The sequence below is a fragment of the Pangasianodon hypophthalmus genome, chromosome 30, assembly GCF_027358585.1.
Source record: "Pangasianodon hypophthalmus isolate fPanHyp1 chromosome 30, fPanHyp1.pri, whole genome shotgun sequence".
Taxonomy (NCBI): Eukaryota; Metazoa; Chordata; class Actinopteri; order Siluriformes; family Pangasiidae; genus Pangasianodon; species Pangasianodon hypophthalmus.
Window position 1 is genome coordinate 6,051,614 of NC_069739.1, and position 24,554 is coordinate 6,076,167.

The window sequence follows — 24,554 nt, forward strand, 5'->3', positions numbered from 1 at the left end:
CGCCATCAAGTGTCCAATATGCATAAAACAGGCCACCTCCATGCTATTCATCTGCAAGATAATTTGATCCAAACATCCAAAGAGAAAATATACTAATCTAATCCCAGAGCTGAGCATTTTAAAGGTTTAAAGGAAAGATCCACCCTGAGCATTGACCATTAACACATGAGCTTTTCTATCCTCCAAGATGCATTTTGTAAATAAAAAATTCTGTGTTGACTTTTTTTAAGGTTTAAACCTCTTTCACAGATCTCCACAGATTTCCACTTTGGCTAAGTGTTTCCTACATTACCCACAATGCCATTCGACAACCTGCTGATCGTGGTGCCAGTGAGATCAATGCTGCGTTCGAATGACCTCGTTGCAGGTTGGAATGACGTCTTTTTTGACCTCTGTGAATTCAATAAACATGGACGCCTCCAGGTTCGTCTTTTGTTACAAGCGAGCCAGCTAACTGTGATGATTTTTTTTTTTTTCTGGTTGGAGGTTGTGAATTGCAAGTTGTGACTGAGTCGATGCAGCGGCGCTTTAGTCTTTTATTCTGTCCAGCTCTCTCACCTCCTTATCTGTACACTCAGCTACCAAAGCATCGCTCTTATCATCTCGTAGATGATAACCAGCTGAACCAACACTCTCTCTTTCTCTTTCTCTCTCTCTCCCTCTATCTCTCTCTCTCTCTCAGCATATCATATATATCATATCTTAGAGCTGTACTGCATTCTGCATCTTTGAGTCCAACATTTGTTGTCTAAACTACTTCTACTTTAGATTCCTCACTAATATGATGTTGGACATCGCTGGAAAATGAGTGAAAAATGAAGCTCTTGCGCTTTTGTTTTTAAGGAGCTAAAAGTGAACTTGATAGTCATCCCTTAATGCTTGAGATTATGAAATTTGAACTTAGCACCAGGGTGAAGAAGAAGAAACCTTTATTTGTCACATATACCTTATAGCATAGTAAAATTCTCTTCTTCGCATATCCCAGCTTGTTAGGAAGCTGGGGTCAGCCATGATACAGTGCCCCTGGAGCCGAGAGAGTTAAGGGCCTTGCTCAAGGGACCAACAGTGCCAACCCCTGACCTTCTGATCAGTAACCCAGAGCCTTAACCATTGAGCCACCATTGAGGCACCACTGCCCACTAGGTGTTTCAGGTTGGAGTTTTCCTTTAACTACCTTAGACATGAAAAAAAAAATCACATACATTTCACGCATGATCATATGTTCATCCCATTGACTATGTGAGTAATATGATCAGTGGTATAGGCTTTGATCAGAAGGCTTTAAGGCTTTGACCATCAAACTGCTGCCACTGTTGAGCCTGCAAGCGCTCAGTTATATCCTGTCTCAGAAGTAAGTTGCTTTGGATAAAAGCATCATCCAAATGATGTACATGTCAGCAGTGGCACGTGGGTAAGATAACAGCCTTGGTCAAAATGAAGTTGAGCGTCTATCACGCTGACTTTTGCAATAGGCTACTATCTAGTGATTTTTTTTTTTTTTAGAGGAACCCATTAATAGGCAGATGAGAGCTAACACCATACAGTCATCCAGCATACAGACAAGCAGCTCGTTCAGAGTGGTTTTAGACATTCCTTTGTTTCGATGCTGCAGGTGTGTTTGCCAAGTTTCAGCAAAATTTTCCAGCCTATCTACACCTCAGAACCATATTGAAAGACTTTAAACTATCCCCTATCCCAGGAACACTGGGAGAATTCACCCTGGATGGGACACCAGGACTCATCGCAAGGCAATAAGCACACACACACACACACACACACACACACACATGCTCCTTGGGGCAGTTTAGCATAGCCAATCCATCTACCAAAGGAAACCCACATAGATGCAGAGAGAACATGCACAGACAGTAACAGAAGCTTAGGATCCAACCCTGGAGCTGTGAGGCAGCAAAGTTAAACGCTGCACCGTCCTACACATATGCGTAAAAAACATCACGTGGAAGTAAATGAATCATTGGAAAAATCACATATGCAAGACATAATATGTGAAGGGTCTGAAAACCACATATAAAATGAATGTGAGCATAAAAAATACACACTACACACCTGGATTAGGAAACACAGCACCCATAGTGCGTCTGCACGATCATATTTCACTATATATTCTGAATGTAATTCAAATATCAGTAAAAATACAGTAGTTTTCATGGTGTACAGTTATTAGGTAGCTGATGCTGGTGTAGTAGCTGACCTCAGACCAAATCAGTTGGATTCTTGAGTTGAGTTGATGTTGAAAAATTGAAACATATGACCTGGTGGTGGCGTTGTAGTTTAAGAAACCATTTCCATCTCTCTCTCTCTCTCTCTCTCTCTCTCTCTCTCTTTCTCCAGTTATAGAAACAGGGCCACTTGCACACACGTTATTTGCGATTTCCTTTTTGCTTACTGTTAATACTATGTTATTGCAATGAAAGCCTAACCACACATGACACTACTAATGATATATTTTATTTGATTGCGTCAGCACGCTCATCTAAATTTGGTTGATGATTCCAAATGCAAAATCCAAGGCTGTAATATCATGACGCAGCATTGTGCACAAAGAACCTGGCAGTTATCCTGTAATTACTCGAGCAGAAAATAAGTATGCAGAGCCCTCGAGAGGTTCACACTACCTGTGGAAGATGACGCAGATAACGGTTCAGTTTCCTCGCTCAGATCATCCCTAGAAAAAAAGATCATCAAACTAATCAATCTGAACATCTAATTGTTGTAGGACACTGATACACTAATACAGGACACTGTATAACCTGCGAGACCTTCTCGGTTCTTTCTGATGATTGAGGCTAGACCATAATTCCTGTTTGAGTATTAATGAACTGGTGTGAGGTTTATTCTAAGCAAAATCTGCAGGAAAAAATAAAGTGCTGCTCCATCAAGAAACTCACTAACTACTTAGTGAGTTTTCAGCAATCCCTGAAACATCACTCCAGACATTTGTAATCAATGAGAAAGTGCATCATTCCTTATCATCTTTGGGAAGTTTGACCAAATTAGGCCACAGGAGAAGGTAAACATCTGGAAATTAGGCTTTATCGTTGGTTGTCTAAAGCCCTTGCATGGTGAAATGGAACTTTTCTTCTGTATCGAAATGTATTTCCAAGTGAAAGAGACAAAAACAAAGAGAAAATTTTGTTTAGCTTAGCGGTTAACACATTTACCTTGCACCTCTAGGGTTGCGGGTTCAAATCCCGCCTCCGCCCCGTGTGGGCGGAGTTCGCACGCTATCCCTGTGCTTGGAGGGGGGGTTTCCTCCGGGTACTCCAGTTTCCTCCCCAGTCCAAAGACATTTGTTGTAGGCTGATTGGCATTTCCAAATCGTGTGTCCAGAGTTTCCCCTGCCTTGTGCCCCAAGTCCCCTGGGATAGGCTCCAGACTACCCCATGACCCTGTCTAGGATTAGCATTATGGATGATTTCCGTGATATAAATATCACCAGGGATATAAACTGACGAGGTAAATAATAAATTTTATTGGAATTATCACAAAACTTGTTCAGAAAAATTCAAATATATCTTTAGATTCCTAATGAGCAAGCCAGAGTTGACAGTGGTAAGGAAAATCTTCCTGAGATGACACGGGGAAGTACAAGATGCACTTCTGTAAGGAAGAAACCATGAGAGGAACCAGACTCATAAAGGAAACCATCCTCTTCTGGATGATGCTGTTCACTTGTAAATAGTATGAAGTACTTGATAGGATGTTTAGTTTAAGCCGTGAATGACAGTCTAGAGCTGAGCACAAGACAGTCTTTATGATTACAGCAGCAGTTCTTAAGAAATCTGTGATATTCGGATGAATTGATAGGCATAAACAGATTGTACTTTCCATTTTTAATGGAAGGTATATTCTGATGGCTGGTATATAGGGATTTGATAATTCCAACTGAAAAATGAAATAATTACAACTGAAAAATGGAAAGAATAGGGAAAAAAGGTCTAGGGATGAAAGGGTTTAGTGGATTCATTTTTCTGATATGACCTTTTTGATAGAATCTTTAATATTTTGTGAATGTTCCAGCAGTATCTGGTTGTTTATATGTGTTTGTTGAGGTGTCTGAAAGGTTGTGTTTTCACTGACATATTTCTGTAAGCTGCTCAAAAATGAATGTTGCATCAAAACCCGAACAATGAACTTCTGATGGTCAGGCAGTAAGCTGGAAATCCAGTGTGATAGCCCATTGAAGTTTTAGAGGGTATATGTGGAGGTTAATTTGTCAAGATAACATAAAATCCATTCTTGCTGCTTGCTTAAATCTGCCTCTGCTGAGCAGTATACCAGTGTCACTCTTTTCACTTCCAGAACTACGCTGCTTTGATCAAATACTCACTCTTTCACCTTCTCTGTCTCTCGGTCTCGGCCTGATTAATAAGTTGTGCATTTCATTTGCTTGAAACTTTCAAACACCAACATTAATACCTGCTTTCTTTTCATCTTAATACCGTAGCTCAGGGGACAAGACATCAGCTTGAATATACTGCCAGTGAAGCTAAAGTTCTTAAATCACAGCAGGGGGCGGCATGGTGACGCCTTACAGCTCCAGGGTTCCTGGTTTGATCCTGAACTCGGGGTTACTGTCTGCGTGGAGTTACTGCGCACGTTCTCCCTGTGTCCATGTGGGTTTCCTCAGGGTTCTCTGGTTTCCTCCCAGCTCCCAAAAACATGCAAGTAGGTGGATTGGCTAAGATAAATTACGCCTAGATGTCCATGGTTTATGAAATTTATGAATGATTAAAGCATAAAAATAGGACTGCAGTTATAAAGCTTATTAGTTTATTAAAGCAGCACTTGACTTTTGCCTTAGAATGTAACTCCATATAACTCAGCATACAGTTGTACAATGTGTATATCAGGCAATATAATAGTATAGCTCTTACACGTAATATAACATAACGTAATTTAACGTAACATAACGTAATGTAACGTAACATAATATAACATAATGTAATATAACATAATATAATGTTACCTAACGTAACAATATAATGTAATGTTACGTAACATAATGTAATATAACATAACATAATGTAATGCAACGTAATGTAACATGACATAACGTAACATAATATAACATAACGTATCATAATGTAACATAACATAATGTGATGTGATGTTACCTCCCTCACCCCAAATATGATTATTTTCCTATAACAGCATATTTACAGCATATTTACATTTACAATCATTTATGCGGTTGTCACCAGTCATCAGTCCCAAAGAATAATAAAGAAGCTTAGAATTAGAGCTGGTATGCAGAAGTGCTACCAATAATCATCATAAAACAGTTACACAAACAATAAGGGATAGAATTGTACTACATACACTTGTACTAAATATAATAGCCTTCCAAGTAAGTAATGACAGAGGTAATGACATATTCCTCTTATACTACAGCAAGTTGCCAAAGATTACAAATTTTTGATTTATTGATGAATGACATGTCATAAATTATGGCACGGTGGCTTCGCGCGTTTGCCTCTCACCTTCGGCAATGGGGGTTTGAATCCTGCCTCCACCCTGTGTGGGCGGAGCTTGCATATTGTCCTCGTGCCTCAGGATTTCGTCAGGGTACCCCGGTTTCTTCCCCGAGTCCAAAGACATGCAGTGTAGGCTGATTGACATTTCCAAATTGTCCATAGTGTGTGAGTGTGTGTGTGTGATTGTGCCCTGTGATGGGTTGGCACCCGGTCCAGGGTGTCCCCTGCTTTGTGCCCTGAGTCCCCCCCCTGGATAGGCTCCAGGCTCCCTGTGACCCTGCGTAGGATAAGCAGGATGGAAAATGGATGGATTCTACTTTATTTACTTTACTTTATATCCATTCATAGTTAGGAATGTCTCACAATTAAAAATAGCTGAGAATAAAAGTGCGCAGGTACAGTAACAAGCTTTTTTCTTCATTAGAGAATGTGTACGTTCATGAATCTACTTTAGACAGTAAAAAATTTAAACACACACGTGTTCTCCCCATATGTGCATGGGCAAGTTCTCCAGTTTCCTCCAACCTTGCAAAAACATGTTGGGAGGTGAATTGGCTATGCTAAATTGCTCCTAGGTGTGGAAGAGAGTGGGAATTGTGTGCGTGTATGTGTGTGTGTGTGTGTGTGTGTGTGTGTGTAGTTCCCTGTGATGGTCTGGTGTCCCCTCCAGGGTGTATTCCTGCTCCACGCACAGGATAGGCTCCAGACTCACCATGACCCTGATGGATAAAGCAGTTAATAAAGATAGACAGATTACCCGACCCTTTCCATTTTCGAGGTGGTGTTGTCGGGCATTTTTGATGGTGAGAAATGTTAGAAGTGTTTGTAATTAAATTAGTGTGGAAAAAGCAGTAATAATGATAATTATAGTATAAATGATAGTAATAATGATAATAAAAACAAGTATACTCTATAACCAACGGCAGTGTCTTGAATCTTCTGGGAAATAACAGCGGGAAAGGAAAAGCGCATGTGTGGATCGGATACTTACAACAACTATACATGTATACAGGAATATTCCGATGCGTATAAACATCGTCTTCGGAATATGGCTGCAACCTGAATATAGACCTTAAAGGGAATTTGATGTGCATGTAAAACGTAGTCCATGTTGATTTGACGTCATGCAGTAAACAGAAGAAACTGGTGGTTGAAAAGGCGAGTTGAGGAGGTGTTTCCATTCACAGGTAACATGCTGCTATTGGAGAGCAAAACCCAGCCCCCAGGGGCGGGACATACACATCCTAGAAAGCATTTAATTGGATGAAAACAAGACAAGTACAGGATGAGTCATCTAAATGATCAAATTAAATGGACAATGTCTCCAAAGCTGATTTTTTAAATGTATTTATTATTTTTTTTCCTAGATATATTATCTTACTGATGTCCATAACACTAAGGAACATGTCCAAAAAGCTCTGAAACGCTAATGTTTATTTCTAGGGTGCTTTAAAAGTTGTTTAAATAAAGTTTTCGCCATTCAAAATGGCTAGGTTTGTTCCTGCTTTCGCTTTTTCAGTGCTTGTTGTAGGAGTAGGAAGCGTTTGAGTTTGTCAGCGCGGATGAACCTCTGCCACGTCAGATTGTTCACACCGCCGGGGCGAAGCCGCAGCTCGGCGTTCAGACTCACTGACAGCGCGGCTGTGGAGCTAACAGGCTAATCAGCGCAGAAACACAAGCCGTGGGGCGCAGGGAAGCAAAGCTAGCTGGCTAACAGGAAGAAGCTAGCTGCCTGGTCCGAGTGTTCTTGGAGAACCACGTCGGGTTTTTTTCTTTATTTTTTAAATTCATTTTTCTTTAATTTTGTGCTTTTTTTTGTGCGTGTCAGGATGGAGGGGAAATACAACCTGAAAAGCCCGGGTAAGATAACTCACTGAGCATTGTTTACAAAATGTTTCAGGTTAGCAAGCTAGCTAACGGGGCAATATGTTTACTTTAAACCCAGGATTTTACATTAGGTTTTAACTGAATCCTGAACATTTCACTTTGTTTATATGTTTATTTATTTATTTTTAGATAGATAGCTAGAATAAGGAAAGCATTAGCTTCTATCTGTGTTTAAACACCAGAGGTGAAGAGGAAGGATACTATAATGACAATAATGAGTTGATAAATGAGAGCTTGTCATTTTTAAACAGCAGTGTTAACTATCTGTGAGTTGGCTTTAAGATATTACTAGCCTTGATTTTGTCCCGGGACAGAATTTGGCACGAATTTCGTGTCATATCCGGGTTTAATATTTAGTTACAGGTGGAGCATTTAAAGGCCTAATGTAGAGTTTTCTTTTAGACTTCCTTTAAGCTGCAGAGTAAAGATTTCATTTTTATTACATGCTTTATTTCTACTTTTAGGAATTATTCAATATAATTATATTATGACATAATATAATGTAACATAATATAACATAACATAACATAACATAATGTAACAAAACACAACATAACATAATATAATGTAATATAACGTAATATAATATAACATAATATAATGTAATATAATGTAACGTAACATAATATAACGTAATATAATATAACGTAGTGTAATATAACGTAACATAACATAATGTAACATAATATAACGTAATATAACATAATGTAACGTAACACAATATAACATAATATAATGTAATATAATGTAACATAATATAACGTAATATAACATAACTTAATGTAATATAGCATAATATAATGTAACATAACGTAACAATATAATGTAACGTAATGTTACGTAACATAATATATCATAATATAACATAACGTAATTTAACGTAACATAATGTAATGTTACGTAACGTAATATAACATAGCGTAATGTAACGTAACATAATATAACATAACATAATGTAATATAACATAATATAATGTAATATAACATAATATAATGTTACCTAACGTAACAATATAATGTAATGTTACGTAACATAATGTAATATAACATAACATAATGTAATGCAACGTAATGTAACATGACATAACATAACGTAACATAATATAACATAACGTAACATAATGTAATGCAACGTAATGTAACATGACATAACGTATCATAATGTAACATAACATAATAGAATGTGATGTGATGTTACCTCCCTCACCCCAAATATGATTATTTTCCTATAACAGCATATCTCAAAATGTTTCGTTCCTCTTAAACAACAGTAATTTGTCAACCATTACATGCCTTATTGATTAAAGACCGACTCGTCATATTTTTATCCGTTTATAGTTACATTTCAAGTTATGGAACATTAATGCAGTTAACACTACTGTCTGAGCTGCTGTTATAGAAAATTAATCAACACATTGATCACCTGATCCAATCTGAATGGAGAATTCAGCCGTGCTGTAGAGTATGGTATGATAGAGTTTAACAAATAATTGAATTCAAATGTCAAAGAAAAAAAACATATACTATATGAACTATAGGATAATTTTATTTGCTTATTATTTGCTTTCTTTCCATTTTCTTATTGTTGTTTTGTTCCTTCGTGCATTTTGCATGAGCGTTAGAGTTAATCCTGAATCCAAACCAGTTACAGTGTTAAAATATAGATTTGAAATATTATTTTTCTCATAGATGGAATAAAAGCATTATTATTATTATGATTATTATTACTAGAGGAGGCTTCAAGGTCATACGAGTTATTCAGAAGAGAACCGAGCACCTGTTGAACGTGCGTTCCAGTACACAACAGCTGCGTCACTTCTCAGGCTGTTACATAAACCACGATAGACCTTACGTTTGTTCAAAACCATTTTCATTTAGAAAACCAAAACTAAACTAAAACTAAAAAGATCCTAAATGTCTTAAATATCTTTTTGTCCATTGGAATTCACACATCTCATATTCGCTAATAGCCTGAAAAGCGAAAGATGTACTCGTATAGGTTGTATATTTGTGTGTGTGCATATATACATACATACATACATACATATGTGTGTGTGTGTGTGTGTGTTTGTAATCTCACTCTGTAGGTCACGAAGTTTAACAGAGATGGTTTATATGTACTTAATCCTGCTGCATACACAGGCCGTCTGTTGACATGTTGACCTGGTTTTAGACATATTTTTTAAATATCCTGTTTAGTTTAGGAACTAGGCCTGCCTCATTATTATTATTATTATTATTATTATTGTTATTATTAAACAGATAATTGGTCTTAAGCTTGGTTTAATTTTGACCTAGACACTGTACTCCTCATTGTTATGCTGAATCTCTGTGATTCAACTTGATGTGCCGAATCACACAGTAGGAATGTCTGAGCTCAGCCAGCATGCACGCAGCACTCTCTAGCAGGAAGATCTGTGCTTTTCCAGAGAGCTCATTTGCTTAGCCATGTTGCTTTTAACTACCGAAACTCTTTCTATATCACGTTTCAGGATTGTAAAAGGGTATTTCCTTTCTGAATTTTGCAGGCAATAAATAAAAGCATCATCAGCGCAGTGCTACTGTTGCTGTAGTTTTTACAGTACGCGGCCACGCTGTTTATCGTAGAACTATATATTATTCCATTTTTGTCATATCGTCCACCCCTTGTATAGTTTCCCTTGTATAGTTCACACAGTGAAGTGCGTAACTCCTTTCTGAATCCCGTGACTTCTGTAGTCTGTATTTATACACATAATTTGTTTGTCATACTTCTGAGTTTTGTGTAAGGGGATGTTTATTTAACATTTATGGAAGGAGTCTCCAGTGTCAGTGCTTTGTAAAAGTCAGTAAATATGATGCCATGGTAAAGTCTTCTGGTTACTCGGTCAAGACAAGCTGTGGGTTTTTTCTTATAACTGTAAAAAGAGAGGATGATGAGGGGACGATGTTTATGACTGTAATAATGTACGTGAGAACAGGAGCTAGCTTGTTTCCTGGCCGTTGCATGTTGTTCGTTCTTTGAAGAGTCGAAGATGACCATGATTGGGATAGCGTGTGCGGAGGTGGCTGGAGAGGCCAGTCTCCAGGGGGGGTATTTATTTATTTATTTTTAACAACATAATTGCATCTCACAGCACTATGGGTAGCCTTTGTAGTCCATAGTGTTTGAAGGGCAGTCAGTTGCATGAGCTGTTTTTGTGCAGTTTCCCATGTTAGGGGTCCAAGCACCTCTGCCCTCTGCTGGACTTGTCAGCTGTGATTCTTATCAGTTAGCTGATAAAGAGATGTAGTGATTCTTATATAGTTTTATGCTGGCGTTCTTTGCATTTGGACATCTTGCAGAGCATTCCCTTAGTTCCCTTCAAATTGGGCTGGAGACGTACCTTCAGAGAGGGATGGAGGCAGCAGGTTAGGTTAGGCAACGACCTTGCTGTCATAGTATATCACAGCATTTGCAGGGACAGCATTGCGCCTCCAAGGAATGGGTCGAGAGTTCACACACTTCTCTTCATAACCCGCAGCGACTGCACTTGTCTCTTCCTGTCATCTCCTGCAACAGGCCAAGCGATGCCTGCTACATCCACCGCTTGGTTTTCTGTGTCTTTTATCGCCCGTTTATGAGTGATTACACCCAAAGATCACTTGGCACAGCAGGAACAAAACAAGCTTCAGATAAATTGTGAGTGACAAGAGGATTGGCTTCAACTAACCTAGCAGCTTTTAAGGCCTGGTGCAAGTGCTTAGGGATTTAGCGTGTATGATGGCCATAAAAACTAGCAAGCAAATGCTGTTTGTAATGTGCTGAGCTGCATTAACCCTGGGCCACTGGACCATTAGCAAGTGCTCAGGCTGAAACTAAGAGCAGGAGATGCTAATTTGGACCAGCTGCATAATGCAGAAGGACAGCTGTGCTGCTGTTTCATGTCCTGTTTTGAGCCTCGTGATCTGCAAACACACATGCATGGATGCATAATGTGGTGCTTTCATACGTATTAGTCCGCTCGCTGACTGAAATATGTAATCACTGGCAAGTTGTTGTGGTGTAAGAGTTGTTGTGGGTTATTTTTTATAACCGTGAAAAGAGAGGATGATGAGGGAACGACTGTTTATAACCGTAAAAAGAGAGGATGATGAGGGAACGACTGTTTATAACCGTGAAAAGAGAGGATGATGAGGGAACGACTGTTTATAACCGTAAAAAAGAGAGGATGATGAGGGAACGACTGTTTATAACCGTAAAAAGAGAGGATGATGAGGGAACGACTGTTTATAACAGTAAAAGTGAGGATGAGGGAACGACTGTTTATAACCGTAAAAAGAGAGGATGATGAGGGAACGACTGTTTATAACCGTAAAAAGAGAGGATGATGAGGGTACGACTGTTTATAACAGTAAAAAGAGAGGATGATGAGGGAACGACTGTTTATAACAGTAAAAAGAGAGGATGATGAGGGAACGACTGTTTATAACCGTGAAAAGAGAGGATGATGAGGGAACGACTGTTTATAACCGTAAAAAGAGAGGATGATGAGGGAACGACTGTTTATAACCGTAAAAAAGAGAGGATGATGAGGGTACGACTGTTTATAACCGTAAAAAGAGAGGATGATGAGGGTACGACTGTTTATAACAGTAAAAAGAGAGGATGATGAGGGAACGACTGTTTATAACCGTAAAAAAGAGAGGATGATGAGGGAACGACTGTTTATAACCGTAAAAAAGAGAGGATGATGAGGGAACGACTGTTTATAACAGTACTAATGTACGTGAGAACAGGAACTCACTTGTTCTTTGAAGAGTCGAAGATGATCATGACGGGGATGGCGTGTGCGGAGGTGGCTGGAGAGGCCAATCCAGGCTCTTCCACATGTAGGGCGCACGTGGGATTGTGACGTGTTAGTGTCACGTTGTCTCTGCTGCAGTGATGGGTCTGACTTTATGTGTATATAAACTGATAAAAGCTATGATGTATTATTCTTTAATGAGTAAAAAATGTAATCGTTGGCAAATTGCTGTGGTAAAAGAGGAATAAAGCATTGTTTTATTCTTTACTTAAAGTTTGTTTATCATGGTGTACTAGTATGTTGACACACCTGAATTCTGTGGAGTTGTTGTAGTGTAAGAGGAATAAAATAATATTGCTGTTAACCATTTTACAAAATTGCACAAACCTGATGATGGTGATGATGATGATGATGATGTAACATCTTCAGAACAATCCGCAGATCCTTCTGTTTGCGTGAAAACCCACGTTCCCTCTATATTTCCTCTGTATCTTTTGCTTTATTGTTAAGTTGTTGCTGTAACTTTCAGGACACGCGTATTACACTTCCCTTCAGCTTATTACACCTCCACGTGTCAGCTCTCAGTGGGAGGCCGAGTGGGATTCAGAGGTGACGTGAGCTCTTTATAGACACCTTTGTGTCAGTCCATCACCGCTTTCTTGACTCTTCTGCCGCTGCAGTGGCGTTTCAGTGGCAGTCAATCCCGCTCAATCTATTTCCAATCCTCTTGGTCCTTCTCTCTATCTCTCTCTCTCTTTTTTTCTTTTTTTTTTTTTTTTTTGTTCTCCCATTCTCTTTCTGTCTCACTTGTTGCCTGCTGATCAAAGCCTGTCAAACTTGTCTCTAGGCGCTCATTACCCAGCATGCCTCGCACATGTAGCGGCATCCATAATGGGTTCCTGCTGCGCGAGAACCCGAACAGGTTCAGTTTTTCTGTCTCTCTCCATCTTGCTGTCCCTTTTCATCAGCAGTGTAGGGAATGTATAAGATGTGTAGCTGGAGGAGGATGGTGTAGACCACAGCGCCAAGTGACCCACAGTGCTGGAGCAGGGAATGTTCTCTCTGTAATGAGGTACAGGGTTACACACACACACACACACACACGCACGCACACACACACACGCATACACACGCATACACTCTTAGTGTCCATGCATCACAGAGGTGCCTGAAAAGTTTTGGGACTAAGTTATTTACTTGGGGTAAAAATTTCTTTCTTTCCCTCACTTTCGTTATTCATTATTTGTTTTGTTTTTTCTTTCGTTCTTTTTTCTCCCTCATTTCTTTTCTTCCATCTTTCTTCGTCTTTCATTTCTTTCCTTCTGTCTCAGCTGTCTCTCTCTTCTTTCTCTTTTTCTTTTTCTTTCCTTCTGTCTTTCTCTCATTTTCTTCCTTCCTTCCTTCCTTCACTTTGTCTTTCTTTCTTTCTTTCTTTCTTTCTTTTTTCGTTCCTTCTGTCTTTCTCTCTCATTTCCTTCCTTCCTACATTCTTTCTTTCTCCCTTCCTTCCTTCCTTCCTTCCTTCACTTTGTCTTTCTTTGTTTCTTTCTTTTTTATTTCTTTATTTCTTTTTTCGTTCCTTCTGTCTTTCTCTCTCATTTCCTTCCTTCCTTCCTTGCTTCCTTCACTCTTTCTTTCTTTCTTTCTTTCTTTCGCATGTTATTCATTATTTCTTTTTTCCTTTTCTCATTTCCTTGCTTCCTTCTCTGTCTGTCTGTCTGTCTGTCTGTCTGTCTGTCTGTCTCTCTCTCTCTCTCTTTCCCTCTCTCCTCCATGTTTGTTGGATTAATGGAACAGACTGAAAGGCAGTGTTTGTTCAGGAGAGATCACTCTGTGTGTAAGTCTCATTCAGAAGTGTGTGTTATGAAGTAGCACTGCAGTGTGCAGTTATGTCACTTCTAATGGTGTGTATTTCACGCTGAAACTTTAATGAGTAGTTTGGAAAGCTTTTGCCTTAATCTGAAGAAGCTGAGGTCCTTCGCCCCCCTGACATCAGTCTAATCAGATACAGCATGTAAGACTGTCTCTGCGCACCCACTGCAGCAGCCCGAAACTGTGCTGTGAACGTGATTAAATTTGATTCCACTCTGCCGTGCTGCTCTCATTTCAGCTCATACGACCCACTGATAATGTCCTTCAGCCGCTGTGACTAAAGCTGAATAAATATGTTGCTCTGCTGAAGCTGAAGCTGGAGAAGGGCAGTTAAAGTCCATGAGCTCCTCTGAGCTACAGACTCGACAGCATGCAACTCAAAGCACACACACATCCATCTCCATCCTGCTTCTCTTCCACAGTAAACTGATGTGGCTGAAGAACAGGAAGACTTTTTTTTTTTTTTTTATCACTTTTATAGAGAAATGATTGCATCATCGTGGCAGGAAAAAGACATCTTTCCTAATCAGTTGTGACTGAAGTCAAGAAGCGGTACAGCAGCAGACTTCACTTCTTTGTGTTAGCAGTGTTTATGCAGCTTCAAACGCCACTCCGGCGTCTACGCGCCCTCGATCGCTGCTCCGGCGTCTCCGGCCGCGTCTGCGCAGCCTCCAACACCTCTCCGGTGTCTGCGTGCCCTCGAACGAACTTTCAGAACGATAGTCATCTGAGTCACACATCATCAAGGTATTTCTTTCCAATTCCTTTCCTTTCTCCCGTCCTCCCTCCTTCCCCTATGTGAATTTATCCCTAATGAGCGAGCCAGAGGCGACGGTGGCAAGGAAAAACTCCCTGAGACTTCATGAGGAAGAAACCTTGAGAGGAACCAGGCTCAAAAGGGAACTCATCCTCATCTGGGTGCAACGGATAGTGAAATAAATCCCTTCTATTATTGTGTACTATATGGACAAATAGTGCAATTGTGCAACCAGTAAATTCATCACAGTGTTCGCAAGAAGTCCGGTTGGTTAAAATCTATCCACTGTCCACTGATGGAGTCCTGAGTACGAAGCTGCTCGTGGCAACTGCAGCCCCAAAGCCACCACAGCAATCGCAGTCCTAAGCCATTACAGTACAGCTCCCCATATGTGATCCCCAAGCCATCTCCACGGCCCCCAGGTGGCACCATCCCCAGCAATCCAAACGGTTCTTCAGGCCATCCATATGGGGCCACCCCCAGCAGCAGCGAGCGAACTCAACCGACCAGAACTCCAGTTAGAAGTAGGGCATCAGGATTTGAACCCGCTTTGAATGCTTTTTATGAAATTTGGCACAGAGATAGAGGACAGTCGTTGCCACCTTTAGAGCAGTTTTGGTGTAACACTCAACCCCACTAACGCCACCAACAGGATTAATTTTGACATACATTTGCAATAATCACTCCACAACACAGTGACATAGAAATATGATTCCACTTTTGTCTGATCCTCCCATGCCGAGTTCTGGTGATGTTCCACCATTTTGGATTTTTTTTTTCAAAAGCAGTGTTTTCACTACTTCTCCTACAAATTGTGTACACTCATCACCCAATTTGGATTATAGCTGAGAATTGAGAGACCAACACAAACAAAAACTGTATCTTGGGTTTTTGATAGATGAGGCGGTTTGTCCATAACCTGGGAAGTTTAGTCTAAATGAGACCAGTCTGGACGAAACTTGTTTTAAGGTTTTAAAGTCTCCCAGTAGGAACGCTGTGACATTGACGCCAATCTTTTCCCCTCATATTTAGCAACACGGCCCATGCTTAAGAAATAAGACTAGACTTTCTTTGCAACTTGGCAGAGCCTCTGAGAGCAGGAAGTGAGGCAATATCACAGCAACAGCCTGATGGTTTGAAATTTAGTGTATCTCCTTGGTAACAAATGCTGATAGTATCAGTGGCTTCTGGTCTTCCTGTGTCACTAATGGGTGGAGCCAGAAAGTGCTTGGCCCCCTGAATTGCTGCTGCAAGCAGCAATTCAGGGGGCCAAGCACTTTCTGGCTCCACTAGACTAAAATCTCTCTTTTTCTTTTGTCCCACCTTTTCTTTCTTTCTTTCTTTCTTTCTTTCTTTCTTACATTATCATTTCTTTCTTTCTTTCTCTTTTTCTTTTTTCTTTTTTCTTTCTTTCTGTCTTTCTCTCTCATTTCCTTCCTTCTATTTCTTTCTTTCTTTCCCTCTTCTTCCTTCCTTCCATTTCTTTCTTTTTTCTTATATTATCATTTCTTTATGTCTTTTTCTGTCTTTACTTGTTTGTTTCTCTCTTTGCTGCTTTCTTGCTTTCTTACTCTTCTTTTCTTCACTCCTTTCTTTTTCTCTTTCTTTCATTCTCTCTGTCTCTCTCTCTCTCTCTCTCTCCCCCTCTCTCTCAGTCCCCTTTTTCTCTCAGAAACCACAACTTTGCAGGAGTTTGTACGGCTGGCAGCAGCTGGGTATCGCTTCTATTTTAAGTTCTTGTTTTTCATTACTGTTCTATAAGCACACGAATTAGGGCGCGATTTTCCTCCTTCATTAACACGTGCGTGCCTCGACTCGACTTTGGCAGAGCAATCAATCACGTTTCGCAATTTCACGATTAACATATGTGAAGCATAGTCCCTGGAGAACAAGATGTTGAGTGTGGTGTTCCCTTTAATTGCCGAGAAAAGCTCTCACTGTGAGAAGGATGAGAAGAGCAGAGTGAGAAAGCACTGCAACAGGGACGCAGCTGGGAATCATCTGGCCTGAGACGGAACCGGTGTAGCTGGGCTTCCCCGAATCTGATCTCAGCTTATGGTTAGTCCCGGCTTCAGTTTCCGCCTCACTCAGCGACTCGAGAGTCATTTTCAACATTCAAACCAAGAAAATATGGCCATTAGCCATTCAACAACATCTTTTACACTGACTTTAGCACAGTGAAGCGTCTATAGGAGGCACATTGGGCTTTAAATCCTCACCTCTATAGCAATAAACTCATTTTCACGAGTCAAACCTGCTCTTCATTATCAGTATGACTCCAGGATCTGTGATGGTGATTCTGTATTTAGAAAGGTTGCTCACTGAGTCTCTCTCTCTCTCTCTCTCTCTCTCTCTCTCTCTCTCTCTCTCTCTCTAATTTCCCTTTCATCTTTGGTTTCTGGCTAGTTCTCTCTGTGTGTGTTCTACATCCTCAGTTTACTGTCTCCATTTTCATTTTGGATTTTTGTTCTTATTCTGTTTGCTGTGAGACTTATCTTGGCATTCAATCTCTCTCTCTCTCTCTCTCTCTCTCTCTCTCTCGCACTTAATACTCACTCATTTCCCTTTTGTCTTTGGTTTCTGGCTAGTTCTCTCTGTGTGTCTTCCACATCCTCTGTTTACAGTCTCCATTTTCATTTAGTATTTTTATTCTTTTTTTTTTTTTTCTGGTTGCTGTGAGACTTTTACCTTGGCATTCCATTCAATGTCTCTCTCTCTCTCTCTCTCTCTCTCTCTCTCTCTCTCTCTCTTTTTCTCTCTCTCTTTCTGTCTTTCAAGTGTGGAGACACACATGTGCACTTGCTGTCTTATCTGTATTCTTTCTTTCTTTATTCTTTTTCTTTCTTGCTTTCTTTATATCTTGCCATCTTTCTCTCGTTCTGTTCCTTATCTCTTTCCTTCTCTCTCTCTCGCTCTCTTTCTTTTGCTCTCTTGCTCTCACTCTCTCTCTTACCCTTTCTTTCTTTCTATCTTGCCATCTTTCTCTCGTTCTGTTCCTTATCTCTTTCCTTCTCTCTCTCTCTCTCTCTCTCTCGCTCTCTTGCTCTCTCTCTTTTCCTTTCTTTCTTTTTGTCTTGCCATCATTCTTTCTCTTTTTTCTCTTTCTTTCTTTCTTTCTCTCAGTCCTTCTTTCCTTCTCTCAGTTCTTCTTTCTCTCAGTCTTTCTTTCCTTCTCTCAGACTTTCTTTCCTTCTCTCAGTCCTTCTTTCTCTCAGACTTTCTTTCGTTCTCTCTCTCTTTTTCTCTCTCGCTCTCTTGCTCTCTCATTCTCTATCTTTTCCTTTCTTTCTTTTTGTCTTGCCATCATTCTTTCTCTTTTTTCTCTCTTTCCTTCTCTCAGTCCTTCTTTCCTTCTCTCAGACTTTCTTTCCTTCTCTCAGTCCTTCTTTCTCTCAGTCTTTCTTTCCTTCTCTCAGACTTTCTTTCCTTCTCTCAGTCCTTCTTTCTCTCAGTCTTTCTTTCTTTCCTTCTCTCAGTTCTTCTTTCTCTCAGTCTTTCTTTCCTTCTCTCAGTCCTTCTTTCTCTCAGTCTTTCTTTCTTTCCTTCTCTCAGTCCTTCTTTCTCTCAGTCTTTCTTTCCTTCTTTCAGACTTTCTTTCCTTCTCTCAGTCCTTCTTTCTCTCAGTCTTTCTTTCTTTCCTTCTCTCAGTCCTTCTTTCTCTCAGTCTTTCTTTCCTTCTTTCAGACTTTCTTTCCTTCTCTCAGTCCTTCTTTCTTTCTTTCCTTCTCTCAGTCCTTCTTTCTCTCAGTCTTTCTTTCCTTCTCTCAGACTTTCTTTCCTTCTCTCAGTCTTTCTTTCTCTCTTTCTTTCTTTTGCAGTTTTTTTCCTCTTTTTCTCTTCCCTTTGTTCTGATCCGGTTTCAGCCCAGAAGCATGACCACGTTTGCTGCACTTGTTGAGTTATTTTTCGGTGTTGGACAGTAATGATTAGAGCAGCGGGGTGATGTGGACACGCTGCTGTGGGACTCCTCCTGCTCTGAGCCGCCGCAGGCGCTTTCCTGTGGAGAGCGAGAGCGAGGAGAACCCTGTAATGGATTCTGTGAGCAGGATCTGATGTTTATTAACTGCTGCTTCCTTCATGAGCGACCAGCAGAGAATGGAGTCTGGCGTGAGTGATTTCTGTGAATAGGCAACGTTCTGCTGCAGTTTTACAGAAATTACAGGAAAGGTGAATTATGAGTGAGGTGCAGTTTGTGGAAAATATAAAAGCCAGCTTTCATGCTCAGAAAAAAAAAAACAAACAGTCTTTAAACATCCTTTCCTTCACTAAATCTTCCATCTGCTGAGGCGTCTGCTTGTTTTACAGACTACGGCTATGTGCAGTCAGACAGACCGGCGCGTCCTCCGTTTACACGCTGCTGATCATGGCTTTGTGTTAATTCTTTAATTAATGCCAATAATATAAAACCAAAACCAACACCAGATGTTCTTGATGGTCGATCCTTAGTCCCTGACCTAGTGAGCTAGCATGAGGATGTGTATTTTTATTTTTTATTTTTTAATAGAGACTCCAAAGCTCTTCTGTAAGTCGCTCTGGATAAGGGCGTCTGCTGAATGCTGTAAACGTAATAAAATAAAAATAAAAAGCAATTTCAATCTGACAGTGTATTCCAGATATCAAAGTGCAGTATTCCATGCGAATTGTATCATGTGAAGTTGATCAAGTTGAGGTTTACATTCGTTAGTCTTTTTATGCTTGAATTCTCTCTCTCTCTCACACACACACACACACACACGCACACACACTCAGAAGCATGAGTAGGATACAAACATTTTTTCTGAAGTTAAAGGATTTTCATGACTACAAAATTTCTTGTGTAAAAGCTCGTACAAACAATTTACGAATGAATCAGTTCATATAGAGATTATAAATCTATATGTAAATGAGCCTGTGTGTGTGTGTGTGTGTGTGTGTGTGTGTGTGTGTGTGAGTATACTCCGTCAGTCTGGTGTTACTCTTGACTGAATGCAGCTCTTTGCCTCAGTAAATACTTTTGGCATGAACATATTGAAAATGGAACAGTTTACAAGCAGAAGAATCCAACTGTCAAAACTTTGAGCACGGACGTAAATCTGCGGATGTTTTTGAGAATAGATTTCGTTTTTTGAGTAAGCAGTCTGCCTCTGTGACTGAAGTGTTTTTGAGATAATAACCCTGTTTTGTCGTATCTTTTGCCAGCGGTGAAGAGGCTGATGAAGGAAGCGGCTGAACTCCGAGATCCCACTGAGCACTATCACGCCCAGCCTCTGGAGGTGAGCTTCGGGGGGAAACTCAATCAGGGCTTTTGTTAGCAGTAGCACTTCTGAGCTTCAGAGCATTGTGAACAAAATAAACAGCCTAACTGACAAACACTCCTTATTGTGAATAGATAATAATGCTTACGGCTTCGTAATCAAATCGTGCAGCGAGACAGATTTCCACATCGTATCTGTTCCGCCAATCTTGTCTCAGAAGTGGAATAGTGAAGGAATAGAGATCCTTTGTGTCGAAACGTCAAAAACGTGTCAAAACCGTTGTCGTTTTTGTAGACGTTTCTAGTGTACTGCCATTCGTGGCAACCGCAAAACACTCTGAGTGCGAAACTGTGCTTTGGCAAGGCACATGAGGTTTAAAAATCGTGGTATAAGAGGAATAATTCATGTTGGGATGCACTCTTATTGGAAATTAATCAACTTTGTGGTGGTAACATTTCTCTGTGTCGGTGTTGTGGATTACTTTCCTATAACAGCATGCCCCGTTGTGTTATATTCCTGACATATTGAGTACAGTCATGTTGTGATGTCTTTTGGTCGATGTCCCTCTCAGGATAACCTCTTTGAGTGGCACTTCTCAGTGCGCGGGCCTCCAGATTCGGACTTCGACGGAGGGATCTACCACGGCCGCATCGTCCTTCCTCCTGAGTATCCAATGAAGCCACCAAGCATCATCCTCCTCACCGTAAGTCATTTCACTCTCCTGAAATCACTTTCCCAAAGTCTCCAAATGGTAAGATTGCTAATAAAGTGGGCAGGCTAGTGGGCAGCGCTCTGTAGGCACCACTGAATACACCAGGTCTAGATTATATATATACTTTATAGCTCAAATATAATACACTATAGCAAAGTCTGTTCGATTTATAATGTTCTTGAAAAACATTCCATGGCTCGTCACGTCTTATCACAGCTGTGTTCACTCAGTTCTTCTTCTTTTCATGCCATTGTCAGTTCAGCACGATTCCCTCCAAACCAACAAGTCAGAAAATCAATATCATCCGATCCAGTTAGATGTTCATATTAGGAAACTACTAGTGCTGTTATATAACAGCTTTAAATAACTTAAGGCAAGTTTCTAAATCCTGCTCGCACATTTTCTTTTTTTTTTTTTTTGTAAAGAGCAACTTTCTCTTTGAGCTCACTTCTCATCTCTGCATCTCAGTTTTTTTTTTTTTCCTCTCTGGAGCAATAGACGGAGTTAGTGGCAAAAGAAGGGATGCGATCAAAGGCTCTTACTGACAGCCTGATACAATGGCAGATGTAAAGCTGCTCTTTGCATTGCTACCAAGGCTCGCTCTCGTACGCTGCTGAAACGCTCTGGTTTGTTTATGAGTGGTTGTTGATTTATTATTCCCTCACTAAAAATGTAGACAGTTGTCATAGGATGTGCTCGTCATCCCGTTCCTCCCCCACTCTGCTTTTCCTTCTCCTCTTGATCTTCAGAGATCAATATGTGTCATTCCCCCCATCGCTCTGATTTCCATCTTTATCTTTCCAGCTTGTAATCATACTGCTATATTTTCTTATTCATTCCTTGATTATTTTAATTAGAGCTGAAATCCTCTTTCTGCAGCCCAATGGGAGGTTTGAAGTCGGGAAGAAGATCTGCCTGAGCATATCTGGGCATCACCCCGAGACCTGGCAACCCTCCTGGAGCAGTGGGTACCACAGAGACCACGAACCCCACACACACACACACACACACGCACACACACATGCATAAAACACGCTTGACTAAACATAGCGCCAGTCCTCTGTGCCCACCGGGTACATGGAGCAAATGAGGGATTAAAGGGTTCATTTGAATGTAAATGAAGTCGTTACGCTAATGTCCTTGTAGGACTGGTGTCTTCCAGATTGTTCTATCAGCATGCTTTCAGTTTGCTCCTAATTGAACAAAAATGTAACTTTGAATGGTTTGGATGAAATAAAGGATCAGGGTGATGTAGAGGATTCTGTTTCAGCTACTAAAACATCCTGCTTTAAACTGTTTTCCTGAAATGGACACCATAATCCAATCAAAAACAGCGTTCGCCCTATTATCAAGAGTGCAAGCTCAAATCCGGACGATGTCGCAGCCATCCGTGTCCGGGAGAGCAAATTTGGCCGCGGGAGGGATGTTATACACCGTTGTTACGCTGCACTGTGACACAGCATGAGCAGCAGTTTGAATAAATGCGGTCGGCTGGCTTGACATGGTTTAGAGGAAGCATGTGTTAGCCTTCGCCCTCGCCGGTTGTTAGCTGTCGTGTGACAGGAGAGAGCGAAATGGTGGGCGGGAATTGGCTAAGACTAAAATTAGGGGGAAAACGTCTTCAGATGATAAGACCTTCATATTGCAGATATTACTGCAGAATTATGACGAGCACTAACTAGCTCACAGCTGCCCTGAAAACCCTGTTCCTGTATAAGGCTATTTAAAATAGAAACCATATCATACCAGAAAGTGGAGAAATAAACTGTAATGGATGTGGAACTAAATATTAACAATAGCAAAGGTGGATCAGCTCACAGACACTGATGCCTTAAAGTCTGTAGAGTCCTTTTTTTTTTTTTTTTTTTTTTTAAAGAAATCTTGTATAAACAGATTTCACGTTGTGCAAATTGTGCTGACACGAGCCTTCAGGATCCACACGGTGTACTGGAGGATATTAAATGCAGATTTATTTTTAGAAAATATGGACCTCCAAACTAGATTAAAAGACTTCTGAAGCAATTTGAGTACCACGCATGGAATTGCAGCTTTAATTTCATCATGTTCGAACTTTCTATCTGTCTGCATTACAGATTTGGCTTCAGCTAGCTTGATTTTTATTGTTAGATTTATGCAATAGTCTTGTTTTTCAGTGTGACTCAACGAGACTTCCAACTTTTCTTTCTTCACATTCCTGCGTTCTGGGTTTACAGCAGTGAGTAGAAATGAGGAAGGAGATTCGCCTCAGTTAGGATGCAGGTTCTCTCAGAGCTAGAAACGTTCTACAAGGAAGAGTGGGTGAAAATTAAACAAGAATAGAAAGATTCCTAGCTGGCTATAAAAGTGCTTTCAAGCTGCGATATCTGCTGAAGTGGTGTTACCGAGTGCTTATTAAGGTGTCCAAACTTTTGCACAAGCCACAATTTATATTTTTTTTCCAAATATAAAGTAACTGTGCAATTAGTATTTGCAGAACAATATTTTAAAAACAATAGTTTGCCTCTTTTTAACTTAAAAAAAGGTAATTTGGCCAGGGGTGCCCAAACATTTGCATACAACTGTACATATCATATTGCAGTTTACATGGAAATCAGGGTGGATTTCTACAGGATTCCAGCTGATAGGAAGCCAGTTGCTGCCCTCAGTGACAAGCTGATAGTGTTTTTCCCCCTTATCTAACACTCACCGGCTCTTTTCCAAGCCCTTAGTGGGTTTTATTAGGTGCATTAAAGCAGGGAAAATGCTGTGCAGTTGAGAAATCTAGCTTGAGTTAACTAACCAGAGCAGCTTCACTTTCAGCACTAAAGGTGTTGTAGCTCAGGGATTCTTAAACATTTTTTAGTCAACTGTAGTTTCACAGACCACGGAACAGATTTATTTCATGAGTATTATTTACATATTTACAATAATATTTTCTCTGTTACAGCCATAGCACTTTTTGTGACAGAACACAGAGGCGTGCTGGGTTTTGAGTTCTTGACGTTTGGATTAAACCCATTCACTTCATTGAACATTGATATGGTGAAGTTTTCTGTTCGGAGGCCATATATGATTGCTTTAAGACTTACATGGGAAGCATGTAGAAAGCTCACTGCAGTATCGTGCTCTGTAGAGATGCAATTTAATGCAAACTGTTGTTGGTGGACTTCACAAGCCCGTGTGAAATTATCCATAGAAGGCAGTAGAGGCACCGCCAATAAAATTCCATTGATGTATGACTTCAGTAGTACATTTTGATTTAATGGGAACAGAGATTACTATTTATTGGACAACTGGCTTTTAATACGTGATTTTGGGTACTGTCTGTACACACGGCTTCACTGGAAGGCAGTGAGCGTTTCCCAGGTGGCTTTTGCATACTTTCTCGGACAGTAAATACATAAATTTTGACGCAGTAAATTTCGATACATAAATTTTTCTCCGTATGATGAGTGCAATACCTCTCGAAGGAGCTGAACCTCGTAAACAACTTAAATCATTGAAACAGTAATGAACATGATTGACAGCATTTCAAACCTGAACCCATCAGTGTCGGTCAGACCCACACAGTGCTCAGAGCTACAGTAGTCAGGCAGTCAAGTAGCCTAATCCATAACAGTTTTATCCAACTAGTACATCTCGTTATTTTATCTTTCTGGCAGTTTGTTGTTTATTTATAGTTCTAGCTAGCTAGATGTCACTGCGTTCTTCAGTGAAGTGTAGCTAGCGAGTGTAGGAGATGTCTATGTAATATTTATGGAAGGATTCTCCAGTGTCAGCTCTTTGTAACAGTCAGTAAATTCTCAGGACAGACGAGGTTACGCTTTCCAGTTTCTCAGTAACATGTCA

The 24,554-nt window shown here is 40.3% G+C and overlaps 1 protein-coding gene across 1 annotated transcript in view; it reads left to right on the plus strand.

Moving 5' to 3' along the window:
* The first annotated feature begins 6,818 nt into the window (after nucleotides 1–6,818).
* ube2j1 (ubiquitin-conjugating enzyme E2, J1) overlaps nucleotides 6,819–24,554 on the plus strand; it is a 28,270-nt gene continuing 10,534 nt past the window's right edge. Inside the window, exons 1-4 of the mRNA XM_026918143.3 lie at nucleotides 6,819–7,358; nucleotides 19,959–20,032; nucleotides 20,586–20,717; nucleotides 21,606–21,690. Of these exons, the coding sequence (XP_026773944.1) occupies nucleotides 7,328–7,358; nucleotides 19,959–20,032; nucleotides 20,586–20,717; nucleotides 21,606–21,690 (322 nt within the window). The 5' untranslated portion in view covers nucleotides 6,819–7,327. The remainder of the gene's footprint in view (nucleotides 7,359–19,958; nucleotides 20,033–20,585; nucleotides 20,718–21,605; nucleotides 21,691–24,554) is intronic.